General features: G+C 41.6%; 1 protein-coding gene across 1 annotated transcript in view; it reads right to left on the reverse strand.

The window, feature by feature from the left end:
* orb2 overlaps positions 1-11735 on the reverse strand; it is a gene marked incomplete at its 5' end in the record, with an annotated part of 48134 nt that extends 36399 nt beyond the window's left edge. Inside the window, 1 exon segment of the mRNA XM_053780912.2 lies at positions 11550-11735. Within this exon segment, the coding sequence (XP_053636887.2) occupies positions 11550-11735 (186 nt within the window).
* Between the last annotated feature and the right edge of the window lie 3317 nt (positions 11736-15052).

Raw genomic sequence — 15052 nt, forward strand, 5'->3', positions numbered from 1 at the left:
TCTCAATAGATATGTACAGAATATACAATTACAGCCCCACACTTTAAAAACAAAGATCTACACACTCCATAGCTGTTCTCCCACATGGTGTACCTTATTAACTTTTGTCCTTCTCTCTTGACATAACTCTGGGCTAACCAGTGTTTTGACACACTTTAGTCACCCTGGGTATGGTGGCCACAACTTAAATTACAAAAACTCACCCCTGGAGCACACATGATGCCCCAAAAGATAGGAGAAGGACCCAGAGATCCTGCCAGGTTGAAGGTCAGCCACAGAGAGAGAGAGTTAGTGAGAGGGAGAGAGAGAGAAGCCTACCTAAGCTCCTCCCACCAAAACAAAAGACTGTTGCCAAGCACAATTCTCCAGTTACCACAATTCTACCACCCTTAATTTTACTTTTACAATAAGAAATACAACTTTATAAACTACTTATTTAAATTGTGTGTTTATGTGTCTATAGTATAACCTATTATATTGAGAAAAATAGGCTTGACCCAGCTGCCTCTCAGTCATAAGGTTGATCAGTCCTTCTGACATTTAGAGCAAAGTCCCCATCAATTCAATATAATTAGGTATTCCAGAGTAACTGTTACTTATAAATACATGTTGGGTCCTACAGCCCCATAACAGGTGGGTCTTTGGTAAAGAGGACTAAGACACTCTAAAACAAATATATGTTCTCCTTGACTTATGATGGGGCTATGTTTCAATGAGCCCATTGTAAGTTGACAATACTGCAAGTTGAAATATGATATGATAAATAAATAAATAACTACTGTCACTGAATGAGTAAATACATGTAAACAAATAATTATTGTAACTAAATACCAGTATTGAAAAGTAAATAAACAAATGCAATGTAGTTTATCCCGTGCAGAGGCGTCGCTAGGGTTGGTGTCACCCGGGGCAGAATCTTTGGTGTCACCCAGGGCAAAATCTTTGGTGTCACCCAGGGTGGAATCTTTGGTGTCACCCCATGAAATCCAAGGGCGGGGGGATACGGGTAGTAAACTCCAATTACATCACTGCTGCATGCCTAGTGACTAATGTTTAGCAATGAGAATGTTTAAATGATAAAATAAATAATCATAGTAATATTGAGGAAACAAACTCAAATACCACTTTGAGTACAGCAACAGATCCTACATTTATTCATCTTCAACAATGGAAAAAAAAAAACTTGAAAAATAAAGAAAAACACTAGTTCCGATTTAACCTTGAGTACATGTAACATCTCAAAGAATCTGATATTTCATTTCCTTGCCTTCAATCCTGCAAAATTATCTATCACATACACATATAACCCGCACATAAAAGAGAGAAGCTTAGGACGACGTTTCGGTCCGACTTGGACCATTGACAAAGTCACACTAACCAGAAGTGGAGCAGGATGGCTATATATAGACAGGAAGAAGAAGAAGAAGAAGAAGAAGAGGAGGAGGAGGAGGAGGAGGAGGAGGAGGAGGAGGAGGAGGAGGAGGAGGAGGAGGAGCTGGAGCTGCTGGAGCTGCTGGAGCTGCTGGAGCTGCTGGAGCTGCTGGAGCTGCTGGAGCAGCAGCAGCAGCAGCTGCAGCTGCTGGTGGTGGTGGTGGTGGTGGTGGTGGTGGTGGTGGTGGTGGTGGTGGTGGTGGTGGTGGTGGTGGTGGTGGTGGTGGTGGTGGTGGTGGTGGTGGTGGTGGTGGTGGTGGTGGTGGTGGTGGTGGTGGTGGTGGTGGTGGTGGTGGTGGTGGTGGTGGTGGTGGTGGTGGTGATGGTGGTGGTGGTGGTGGTGGTGGTGGTGGTGGTGGTGGTGGTGGTGGTGGTGGTGATGGTGGTGGTGGTGGTGGTGGTGGTGGTGGTGGTGGTGGTGGTGGTGGTGGTGGTGGTGGTGATGGTGGTGGTGGTGGTGGTGGTGATGGTGATGGTTGTGGGGGTGATGGTAGTGGTGGTGATGGTGGTGGTGATGGTGGTGTTGGTGGTGGTGGTGGTGGTGGTGGTGGTGGTGGTGGTGGTTGTGGTGGTGATGGTGATGGTGGTGGTGGTGGTGATGGTGGTGGTGATGGTGGTGGTGGTGGTGGTGGTGGTGGTGGTGGTGGTGGTGGTGGTGGTGGTGGTGGTGGTGGTGGTAGTAGTAGTAGTAGTAGTAGTAGTAGTACAAGAATGGTATATAATACCGACAAGATGAAATTAAGACACATGCGCAACACCCGGGCATCCCTATCATAGACGTTTCACCATCCAGCCAGCCACTGGAGCATTATAAAATGCTCCAAACTTCAGAACACCCGTGACTTAACCTGACTCCTCATTTTTTCTTTTTCTTTTTCTTCTCCCTCTTCCCCTTCCCCTTTCCTCTTTCCTTTTCTCCTCTGGGTTGTCTTTCTCTCTTCTGTCTCGTGTTTCTGTTCCTTCTTCATTTATTTCACCACTTCCCCTTTCACACACTTCTGTGCGCTTGCTCTCCCTCAGTGGGCACCTAGCTCTCTTGCAGTGCTCCCCTTCCTTTGTATTTGACTGGCTCGTCCTCCTTATTTCCCACTTCTACCACTACCACTACTACTACCTCTTCTTCTACTACTACTACCTCTTCTTCTACTACAACTACTGATGAAATTAAGACACAGGTGCGGCGTCTGGTTGTCTTTGTTGTGGACGTTTCGCCATCCAGTGGCTGGCTGGATGGTGAAACGTCTATGATAGGGATGCCCGGGTGTTGCGCATGTGTCTTAATTTCATCTTGTCGGTATTATATACCATTCTTGTACTACTACTACTACCACCACCTCTTCCTGCCTATATATAGCCGTCCTGCTCCAATTCTGGTTAGTGTGACTTTGTCAATGGTCCAAGTCGGACCGAAACGTCGTCGTAAGCTTCTCTCTTTTATGTGCGGGTTATTTGTGTATCGTTCCAGTCACGGTATTGTGCCTTTTTTGTTATTTATCTATCACATCAAAAAAAATGATTTTTCCTATATAGGCCTATTTGTACTCTGTAATCCTATAATAGGCTATATAGAAACGAAGGATTTTTCTCTTAGGTTGCTGCAGCATGGTTTTGGTCATTAGTGTTACCTTCTTTAGAGGCTCTACGGTGCCACCCCTAAACAGTGTCACCCAGGGCGCCCCCCCCCCTTACAATGCCCCTGGTCCCGTGGCCTGGTAGACAATGCTCTTGCCTCACACACTAAGTACCCATGGTTCAATCCCCAGCCACGTGGTAACATTGGGCATGTTTCCTTATACCTGCTGTCCCTGTTCACTTAGCAAGCAAGTAGGTACCTGGGTGTTAGCCGACTGGTGTGGGTGGCATCCTGGGGGACAAGACTGAAGGAACCCAATGGAAATAAGACAGACAGTCCTTGATGACGGGTGGCTAACCCTCTGGAATAAAAATCTGAACAAAATCTTATCTTATTGTACAGTACTGAATGTGCACTGCTATGGCGCCATCGTAAAGCTGTAATATCGTAAGTCAAACGATTGTAAAGTGAAGATCATCTGTAGATTCCTCAGTTGCCTCTCCCACAACTGTCATCAACATCTATGATGGGGATCTCACTCGAGTGCCTGTATGAAGCACTCAAGTGCTACACCCACTACCTCCCTTCACTTGAGTGCCTGTATAAAGCTCTCAAGCAATGCACCCACTACCTCCCCTCACTTGAGTGCCTGTATGAAACACTCAAGCAATGCACCCACTACCTCCCTTCACTTGAGTGCCTGTATGAAGCACTTGAGTGCACTGCACCCACTAACCCCCCCCCCCCACACTTCAATATGAGACTGAAATCAAAACATAACCACTTGCTAAAGAATTTTACACCCGATTCCTGAAATCATACAGAAATATACCTAATTGGGTGAATCTTATTAGAGCCACCTGGCCAAGTGGTTAGATTTTAGATTTTGCCACCAAAGTGGCTAGTTTATTGTGTACCTCACATCCATCCTGTGGACGGTAGTGCAAAAGCATAGGGATACACAAAAGGCCTAGGAAATAGGCCTCAAAAGGGTTAACAGGTGTACATTTGGATTTATATTTACATATCTACAGTTCACTTATCTGTTACAAGCAAATTTAGGAAATTTGCTTAGTATATCTGGTATCTTATTTTCATTAATAAGAGATCTTGACATGTCACATAGGTTATTATACTATCTATATTCCTCAATAAGCACATAGTGTTCAAGATAGTGACCATAGGGCTGGCCACACACTCTGCATTTAGTTTGATCATCATTTGTGTGTCTGCCAAACTGCCAGAAGTACTTGTAACCAAGCCTAAGCCTGGCCACTACAACATCAGTCAGTGTTCACATTGCAAGTTGCTCCATACACATACAGTGGACCCTCGTTTTTCGTAATTATTCCATTCCAGGAAGTGTGACTATTTTCGAAATTAACGATTTTTTAATCCATTTTCCCCATAAGAAACAATGTAAATACAATTAATCCGTTCCAGACACCCAGAAGTATCAAAACAAAAAATTTTTTTTACATGAAATATAGATGTAGTACATGCACAATACAATGGGACATGATGAATAAAACATTAACAGCATAACACTTACCTTTATTGGTGAGTCTTCTTAGTGTATGGAAGACTGGAGGAGGGGAGAGATTGGATTAATTTACTGTTTGGAAGGGGAATCCCCTTCCATCAACACCTCAGGTACCAAGTCCTTTTCTGGGGTTACTTCTCTTCTCTGTTTCTTAATGCCACTAGAACCAGTTTGAGAGTCACTGGAGTCCTGTCTCGCAAAAAGAGTGTCCAGAGAGCTCTGTTTCTGGTGTTTCTTTAAAACTTCCCTAAAATGGGCCAAGACTTTGTCACTGTACAAGTTGCCGATATGGCTTGCAACAGCCTTGTCAGGGTGATGTTTCTTCATAAATCTTTCCATCCTACCCCACATTTCAAAAATCTCCCTAATTTCTGAAGAAGGCAACTTCATCCATCTCTCTTCCTCCTCCTCTGCAGCAATATTCTGAGCTGCGATCTGTTGCCGTTCCAGCTGAAGCTCTTGCAGCTCCTCAGTGGTTAGCTCTTCATTGTGGTCCACCACCAACTCTTCCACATCCTCCAAACTCACATCCAACCCCATGGAGCTCCCCAATGCCACAATAGGTTCTACAACTGCCATAGGCTCATCAAGGTCAGCCCCAAACCCTTCAAAATCTCTCTTGTGGACACAATCTGGCCACAGTTTTCTCCAAGCAGAGTTCAAAGTCCTAGTAGTCACTCCCTCCCAAGCCTTATTTATAAAGCTTATGCAATGGAGGATACTGAAGTGATCTTTCCAAAACTCTCTTAGGGTCAAGTGAGTGTCTGAGGTCACATTAAAGCACCTTTCAAACATTGCTTTGGTGTAGAGTTTTTTAAAGTTTGAAATGATCTGCTGGTCCATGGGCTGTTTCGTCACAATTGAACACTTGTTCAGGTTTCAGTCCTTCAGCCTCTATGTACTCATTGAATTCCTGCACATATTTTTCAGCCGCTTTTTGGTCCGAACTGGCAGCCTCACAATGCCTTATCACACTGTGTATGCCAGTACGCTTCTTAAATCTCTCAAACCAGCCTTTGCTGGCCTTAAATTCACTCACATCACCACTAGTTGCAGGCAATTTCTTTACCAAATCGTCATGCAACTGCCTACCCTTTTCACAAATAAGCAACATCATAAGACTATCTCCTGCTGATTTTTTCTCGTTTATCCACACCAATAATAACTTCTCAACATCTTCAAGTACTGATGATCTCATTTTTGTCAGCATATTTACCCCCTTTGCAACAACAGCATCCTTGATTTCCTTTTTCTTGGCTATGATGGAAGATATGGTTGCACGGGATTTGTTATACATCCTGGCCAGTTCGCCCACATGTACGCCACTTTCATATTGTTCAATGATGTTTTTCTTAAATTCATTCATATTTCTCATCTTCTTTACCAAAGGCTTGGCACTAGGAGCTTTCTTTGGAGCCATGGTAGCTTATTTAGCACTTGCAAGCACTAAAATCAATGGAATATTACGAAATATTTCGTATGAACACGTGAGGGGACCATCGCTCACTGGTAAACAATGGCACACTGGCTGGGAAGGCAGGCCCAGGCGGCTCAGAGCGTGAGTACACGTCCCGGACAAAGGACGATTAGCGAGTTAATGGACCATTTGCGAACCAATGTTTAGACGAAATAACGGGACTATTTCCGAAATGGACGACTTTCAGGCCAGACAATTATTGAGGGACCACTGTAATGTCAACCCATTCCTGACTGAATATTGGAATGCCTATTTGGACAGGTATTGGATGGTGACATCATATGTTTACTCTTGAACATGGCAAAGAATCAAACATTTATGCTACTGCTAATAATAATAATAATAATAATAATAATAATAATAATAATACGATAGCATTGAAGGAAATTGTAAAAAAATACGAGGGTTGAAGCAGTGGTGGAAGAAGTGGTTGAGGCATCGTCAGTCAGTGTGGCTTTGTTTATGCTGGAGTGAGTATTAGTCTCCACACTCTTCCAAACATTTCACAATAATTCATTGTGTTTGGTGCTTGTAGATTGAGTGTGACTGGAGTGGTAGAGGCAGCGGTTGAGGCAGTGGTTGAGGCAGTAGTATTTAATAAGATATATGTTATTAATAAGATTAATACATCTTTCTTTCTTTCAACACACCGGCTGTATCCCACCGAGGCGGGGTGGCCCAAAAGGAAAAACGAAAGTTTCTCCTTTTGCATTTAGTAATATATACAGGAGAAGAGGTTACTAGCCCCTTGCTCCCGGCATTTTAGTCGCCTCTTACAACACGCATGGCTTACGGAGGAAGAATTCTGTTCCACTTCCCCATGGAGGTAAGAGGAAATAAACAAGAACAAGAACTAGAAAGAAAATAGAAGAAAACCCAAAGGGGTGTGTGTATATATATGCTTGTACATGTATGTGTAGTGTGACCTAAGTGTAAGTAGAAGTAGCAAGACATACCTGAAATCTTGCATGTGTATGAGACACAAAAAAAAGACACCAACAATCCTACCATCGTGTAAAACAGTTACAGGCTTCAGTTTTACATTCACTTGGCAGGACGGTAGTACCTCCCTGGGCGGTTGCTGTCTACCAACCTACTACCTAGAAGATTAATACATGTTATTATTAATAACATGTATTATTATTATTATTAATAACATGTATTATTATCATTATTAATAACATGTTATTAAAAACCACTCCCTCAACCACTGCCTCAACTGCCGCCTCAACCACTGCCTCAACCGCTGCCTCTACCACTGCCTCTACCACTCCAGTCACACTCAATCTACAAGCACCAAACACAATGAATTATTGTGAAATGTTTGGAAGAGTGTGGAGACTAATACTCACTCCAGCATAAACAAAGCCACACTGACTGATGATGCCTCAACCACTTCTTCCACCACTGCTTCAACCCTCGTATTTTTGTACTATTTCCTTCTTCAATTCTATATTAATAATAATAACAATAATAATCATACGAAATTGTACAAAAATATGAGGGTTGAAGCAGTGGTGGAAGAAGTGGTTGAGGCATCGTCAGTCAGTGTGGTTTTGTTTATGCTGGAGTGAGCATTAGTCTCCACACTCTTCCAAACATTTCACAATAATTCATTGTGTTTGGTGCTTGTAGATTGAGTGTGACTGCTACATAATTAACCCTGGGCCCAATGAAACTTGCTAGTGCCAGCCCTTTGGTAAAGAAATTGAGAAACACGATATAATTGAAAAAAGAAATTGTACCAAAATACGAGCAGTGCGCCGCAGTGGTTGAGGCACTGGTGGAGGCAGTGGTATTTAATAACATACATGTTATTGAACCATAACATGTATGTATTTAGTACAATATTTTACATTTTCATGTAATGTATGATTGTTCATGGTTCAACAAGTTAAGGAAGCAGTATTATATTTTAGTTCCCTACAATATACTGGGGCACCAAACATTCGCGATTTTTCAACATTCGCAAGGCTCTTGATCCCTTAACCCTCGCGAATGTTGAGGGAGACCTGTATATACAGAAAACAATGACAAATAAATATAAAGCACTAATAAAATGAATAAATGAACATTTAACATCACACCTTTATTGACTTACCTTAATTGACTTGACTTGTTGGTGTATGACAGACACGTAGGAGGCAAGTGGAAGGTAAGTTTATTATGCTTCAATATGATGCTAATATCATCTCTATGGCTTATTTATCCATCACAAATCATCTAATATGACATTATAAACAATATTAATAACATAGAAACATGATATATACTCTAGAATGAATAAAATATGTCATAATGTATGAGAGGAGTAAATGGTGTAATTGTTGTTGTTGGGTTTATAAGGGCCACTGAGAGAAGTCGTAGTGGTGGAGGTGGAGGCTTCTGCCACCACCACTATCACACTTTAACAATGTAATTTATAAATAAGAAATATTTACATTTTAATTTATAAATAAGCATGTTTATTCAGGTATACACAAATACAGTTGCACAGATTATCATACATAGCAGTATCTGTGTAAAGTACCTAGGATAACCCAAAAAAGTCAGAGTGACTTACGTATTTCCACTGGGGTCCTCTTATATTTACACTTATATTTACTTTTGTACTTACACTTTTATATTTACACTTACCTTGGAGATGTTAGTTTGATTAGTTAGTTTAATGGAGGAGATGTTGGCAGAGGTTTAGGGTAGTGGAAGATAGCAGGCCGGCGTATGTTCAGCTGATATACACACATCCAACAACATTGGAGAGTTACTTTCGTGTCTTTTTCTATAGCTTACTCGCTTAACTTACTTGCTACACTGTTAATTCTACACTTTATTGCTGGCTGGTACTATAGCCTTTATCGATACCTGCTGCTTTAGTATCGTACATATTGGAGAATCACTGAATCACTGCAGAAGGCACATTCTCCCCTCTCTCTTCCTCCTCCACTTTGGTACTTTGCTACGAGTTTTTTCTTGAATTTTATTGTGTTTCTTTCCTTCTTTATCACAGGGCTGGCACTAGAAACTTTCTTTGGGCCCATGGTGGCTCATATAGCAGTTACAAGCACTAAAATCAATGGAATACAAAATATATCGCAGGTACACATGGAATCAGCTGCAACGGCTTGTAAACAATGGCAGACTGGCTATATACGGAGTCTTGGAGTGGCCAGGTCTGCTCAGGCTGCGTGGACACATTCGGGACAAAAGCCCTTAGCCGAGCTTTTTGGCATTGGCCAAGCCAATATGTTGACGCCAAAGAGAGCTGTTAGCCGATTTTGGCGTTAGCTGATGCAGCCTTTAGTCGAGGGTCCATTGTATATTTTTAAACGTTTATACAGTAGCGTACTGTATACTGTAATAAACAGAATACCTGTTGGAGAGCTGGTCATAAGTCTGAGCAGTCAGTAAACGAGTAAGTCACTAAGTGAGGAGAGGCTGCACAGCTTCTCCTCACTTAACGATGAAGTTGTGTTCCTAAGAGTAGGTCGGTAAATGAATTCGTCACTAAGTGAGGAGCATACTATAATGGTAATGGGTTTGTGTCAACCATCTTTGATATTGTTTTAATGTCACCTTTGCACCATTTACAACATTTCTGGAATATTTTTAAATGTTTATACAGCAGTGCACTGTACAGTGCTAGTCATGGCATTATGCCACCCCTCCCCCACACACGTACCAAAACACAAACACATACCATGAAAGATTATAATATATATATTTTCACACTTACTGAGGTCTTAATACTTGGTGCTGTGTCCTTTATGCTCAATCACATCCCTCAGCCATGGAGGAAGACTCTCACACAAATTCTTGTGGATTTGGGGAGGTATATTATTCCATGCCTCATGCAGAGCAGCCTCCGGCTGTGGGATGGAACTGATATCCTTGCCCAGTAAACTTTGTTTCACTATTGACCAGAGGTTCTCAATAGGGTTTAGGTCTGGGGAACTGCCTAGCCAGTCATTAAAGAACCTCACAGTCCTTAAGCCACTGAACTACAGATTTGGTGGTATGACACGGTGTGCCATCCTGCACAAAAACTGTAGCCCCATACTTGTCAAATGCCTCAGGTAAATTGTCACACAATAACTCCAGGTAATTATACTGGTTCATATGCTGGTTTTTAGGAAGCACAATGAGTTCACCAACACTGAGCACTGAAACACCCCCAAACCATGAGCGAGTCTGGGTGTTTGGTGGTCCCACAGGTGTAGCATGGGTCTACTCTAGTGGGTCACTACCTCTGGGCCGGTACACGTCCCCCATGGTTACAGGTGACAGTGAAGGTTGCTTCATCACTCCAAAGTACTTCAGACCACTGTTGAGGATTCCAGTGAAGATATTTCTTTGCATAATCCAGCATACGTTTCTTCTGTGGTTTAGAAAGGATCAGTTTCTTAACCTGGCGGTGACTACTGTAGTCCAGTTCTGACACATGTCTGTTAACAGTTCTTACAGACACCACTGAGAGAAGGTGTGGGTTCTTTTCTTTCAATTCTCTAGCAGTTATCTTGGGTGTACTCTCTGCGTTTTTGAACGCAGTTAAGATATGAACAGACGTCTTCTTTGAGGGGCCAGGCCGAGGTTTGGCAGATGGTAGCTCAACACTGTCACCAGCCTTGAAATGCTGCACCCAGTTCCTCACTAAACACTCACACACACCAACATTCACCATTATTTCTTTCGTCTGGTGCCCAGCTTTGTGAAGCCCTATGATTTGAGCTATAGTTTCAGGTGTTAAAGACTTCCTTTTACCCATGATCAAACATGTATAGCCCCAAAACCAAAGGGAACACCAGACAAAAGATGGGGTGGATGAGAGACAACAGTGTAACACTTCCTCTCACCACAGCAGCCATGTGAGCACTAAGAAGTCACTGTGGAGTGTGGCAGCAGGCTGTGATGCCATGCTAACGGCTGTTACCTGGTATAATGAACTGACAAAAAAAAATCCCCTGTATGGCAGGCTTTTGATTTTCATCACGGCATTATGCTGGGGCGCTCATCTGGCATAATGCCATGACTAGCACTGTATATCGTGATAAACAAAATAGAGGAAATCAGCTCTTATATACATTATTTAGGTATGAATACTGATCAGAGAACCCGTCATAAGTCCGAGTCTTTGGTAAACAAGTACATCACTAAGTGAAGAGAAGCTGTATGTAGTCAGTTACAGTAATTATCTGTTTATTTACTTATTCAGTGACTAATTCTTTATATACTTATTTAATATATCAATAATATTAGACTTACAATATTTTCGACTTATAATGAGTTCGCTGGAACGTAACCCCATTGTAAGTCAAGGAGCACTTGTATACACTAATATTGTAAGTCAAGGAGCACTTGTATACACTAATATTCTACATATTTCTAAAATATCAAATGAAAATTTATACCGTATTAGGCAAATTTACGCCAAAATAATGCATCTCTGGTCAAAATCTTTTAATTTAAGCAGCTGTAATAAAATCAGCACTTCTGCAAGAGTACACAATGCCAATAACTTGAATACTAACCTTCATCTATATCAGGCGGGAGTCCACCAACGAAAACTTTACGAGAAAAGCGCTCTCCATTCTCCGAGCCTTGAGAGCGAGGGGACGACCGCGAGGGCGAGGGTAGGGGAATGGGGGCACCCAGATTATCCACCAGGTGGCCCTCATCCAGTAATACACCGCTTTCATCCATTCCCAGGAAACCACCTTTACCTGCCAAAATGCATCAGTGTAGGTCACTGCTAACAAGATAATAATAACAGCAGTGCCACAATATCTGTAGTAATGGTCACTGTTAACAAGATAATAATAACAGCAGTGCCACAATATCTGTAGTAATGGTCACTGTTAACATGATAATAATAACAGCAGTGCCACAATATCTGTAGTAATGGTCACTATTAACAAGATAATGATAGCAGCAGTGCCACAATATCTAGTAATGGTCACTGTTAACAAGATAATAATAACAGCAGTGCCACAATATCTGTAGTAATGGTCACTATTAACAAGATAATGATAACAGCAGTGCCACAATATCTGTAGTAATGGTCACTATTAACAAGATAATGATAACAGCAGTGCCACAATATCTGTAGTAATGGTCACTATTAACAAGATAATAATAACAGCAGTGCCACAATATCTGTAGTAATGGTCACTGTTAACAAGATAATGATAACAGCAGTGCCACAATATCTGTAGTAATGGTCACTGTTAACAAGATAATAATAACAGCAGTGCCACAATATCTTTAGTGACATACAGTACCTATTAAAATAATTGTCACCAGAATTTCAGTTAAATCACAAAAAAATACATGCATTATTCTTCTAGATATGATTATTATTATTATTATTATTATTATTATTATTATTATTATTATTATTATTATTACCATTTTAATGGGGAATGAGTAAACCTTTTTTGGGGACATACATCACCTGGAGAAGGAATTGCAATTAGTTTTGATCCAAGGAAGTGGAGGGTAGCACCAATTCCTTGGATCAAGAGCTCTTCACCAGAGCATGAGGAGGTGCCCCCCCCCTCCTCCTGTGAAGGCTAAACTTCCACATAAGCAAAGCAAATGCAACAAATATATAAAAGATAACCAGCTGCAATGTTTCCATGGCAACAACCTAACTAATTTAAGCTCAAAAAATGTGGATAGACATTCTTGCTGCAGCTGTTATGATCTACCCCCCCCCCACCCCGCCCCACCCAAAAATTTTTTTTTTTTAAATTAAGATTTTTTTTTGGAAGAAAAAAAATATACATATACAGAAAACTCTCTCATAAAGCTCCGCTGTAGTGCGATGTTCTGTTACTGTGGCTGAAAAAGTACAGTACTATATCCAAAATTGATTAGTATGTGGAAATGCTATTCAATTCTGGATGTATTTTTTTCAATCTTGTTTACAGAAAAAACATCAGCCTATATGGAGGTTCACTGAGTTTACTGGTACTGCATTAAGAGTAAGGAAAAGCATGTACATAACCCAAATGGATACCAACGTGTAATGAACACTTGTCAGTGATCAATAATAACCCACATGGAAACAAACCTCACAAGATTAATTGATCTGTATATTTCAATCCTCTTCTGGGATCCTCTTCAACTGAAAAGGATGCCAGAAGGAAGTTGAAATACAGGCAGGCCCTGCTTTACAGCACTTCACTTTACAGTGTTTCACTTAGAGTGCTTCACTTTACAGCACTTCACTTTGCACTGATTCACTATACAGCATTTCACTTTACAATGCTTCACTTTATACAGCACTTCAATTTACAGCACTTCACTTTACAGTGATTCACTTTACAGCACTTCACTTTACAGTGATTCACTTTACAGCACTTCACTTTGCACTGATTCACTATACAGCATTTCACTTTACAATGCTTCACTTTACAGCACTTCAATTTACAGTGCTTCACTTTATACAGCACTTCAATTTACAGTGCTTCACTTTACAGCACTTCATTTTACAGTGCTTTGCTTTACAGCATTGCACTAACACAGTGGTTTTCAATTATCAGCATTCTTCATTTATTCAGACTTCCTACAATAAATATGTTCACCACTCGCTATAAGCCAAGAATGAAAATATTTTAAGGTAAGTAATGTGTGCACTGTATATCCATTTTTCAGGCCTAGTTCTATTATTCACTTAATATATGATAGTGTAAACATGTTAGAAGGCTTTTATATGCATTTGAAAGTGATAAAAGGCTATGATCCACTTTACAGCTATTTGTACTATAAAGCAGTAGCCCAGAACTTAACCTGCCGTATAAGCAGGGCCCTTCTGTAGCATGGAACCTAACCTGGTGTTTAAGTGGGGCCCTCCTGTAGAGCCCAGAACTTAACCTGCTGTATAAGCAGGGCCCTTCTGTAGCGTGGAACCTAACCTGGTGTTTAAGTGGGGCCCTCCTGTAGAGCCCAGAACTTAACCTGCTGTATAAGCAGGGCCCTTCTGTAGCGTGGAACCTAACCTGGTGTTTAAGTGGGGCCCTCCTGTAGCTCAGATTATTATAATCATGCAGGAGCACTAAACCCATAAGATTATACAGCACCTGTGCCTGTAGCCCAAAGCCTAACCTGCTGTATAAGCAGGGCCTTCCTATAGCCCAGAACCTAACCTGCTGTATAAGTGGGGCCCTCCTGTAGAGCCCAGAACCTAACCTGCTGTATAAGTAGGGCCCTCCTAGCCCAGAACCTAACCTGCTGTATAAGCAGGGCCCTCCTAGCCCAGAACCTAACCTGCTGTATAAGCAGGGCCCTCCTAGCCCAGAACCTAACCTGCTGTATAAGCAGGGCCCTCCTAGCCCAGAACCTAACCTGCTGTATAAGCAGGGCCCTCCTAGCCCAGACCCTAACCTGCTGTATAAGCAGGGCCCTCCTAGCCCAGGACCTAACCTGCTGTATAAGCAGGACCCTCCTCTAGCCCGGAACATAAGAACATAAGAAAGGAGGAACACTGCAGGAGGCCTGTTGGCCCATACTAGGCAGGTCCTTTACAATTCATCCCACTAACAAAACATTTGCCCAACCCAATTTTCAATGCCACCCAAGAAATAAGCTCTGATGTGAAAGTCCCACTCAAATCCAACCCCTCCCACTCATGTACTTATCCAACCTAGATTTGAAACTACCCAAAGTCCCAGCCTCAATAACCCAACTAGGTAGACTGTTCCACTCATCAACTACCCTATTTCCAAACCAATACTTTCCTGTGTCCTTTCTAAATCTAAACTTATCTAATTTAAATCCATTACTGCGGGTTCTCTCTTGGAGAGACATCCTCAAGACCTTATTAATATCCCCTTTATTAATACCTATCTTCCACTTATACACTTCGATCAGGTCTCCCCTCATTCTTCGTCTAACAAGTGAATGTAACTTAAGAGTCTTCAATCTTTCTTCATAAGGAAGATTTCTAATGCTATGTATTAATTTAGTCATCCTACGCTGAATGTTTTCTAACGAATTTATGTCCATTCTGTAATATGGAGACCAGAATTGA

Source organism: Cherax quadricarinatus, chromosome 75 (assembly GCF_038502225.1).
Source record: "Cherax quadricarinatus isolate ZL_2023a chromosome 75, ASM3850222v1, whole genome shotgun sequence".
Classification (NCBI taxonomy): Eukaryota; Metazoa; Arthropoda; class Malacostraca; order Decapoda; family Parastacidae; genus Cherax; species Cherax quadricarinatus.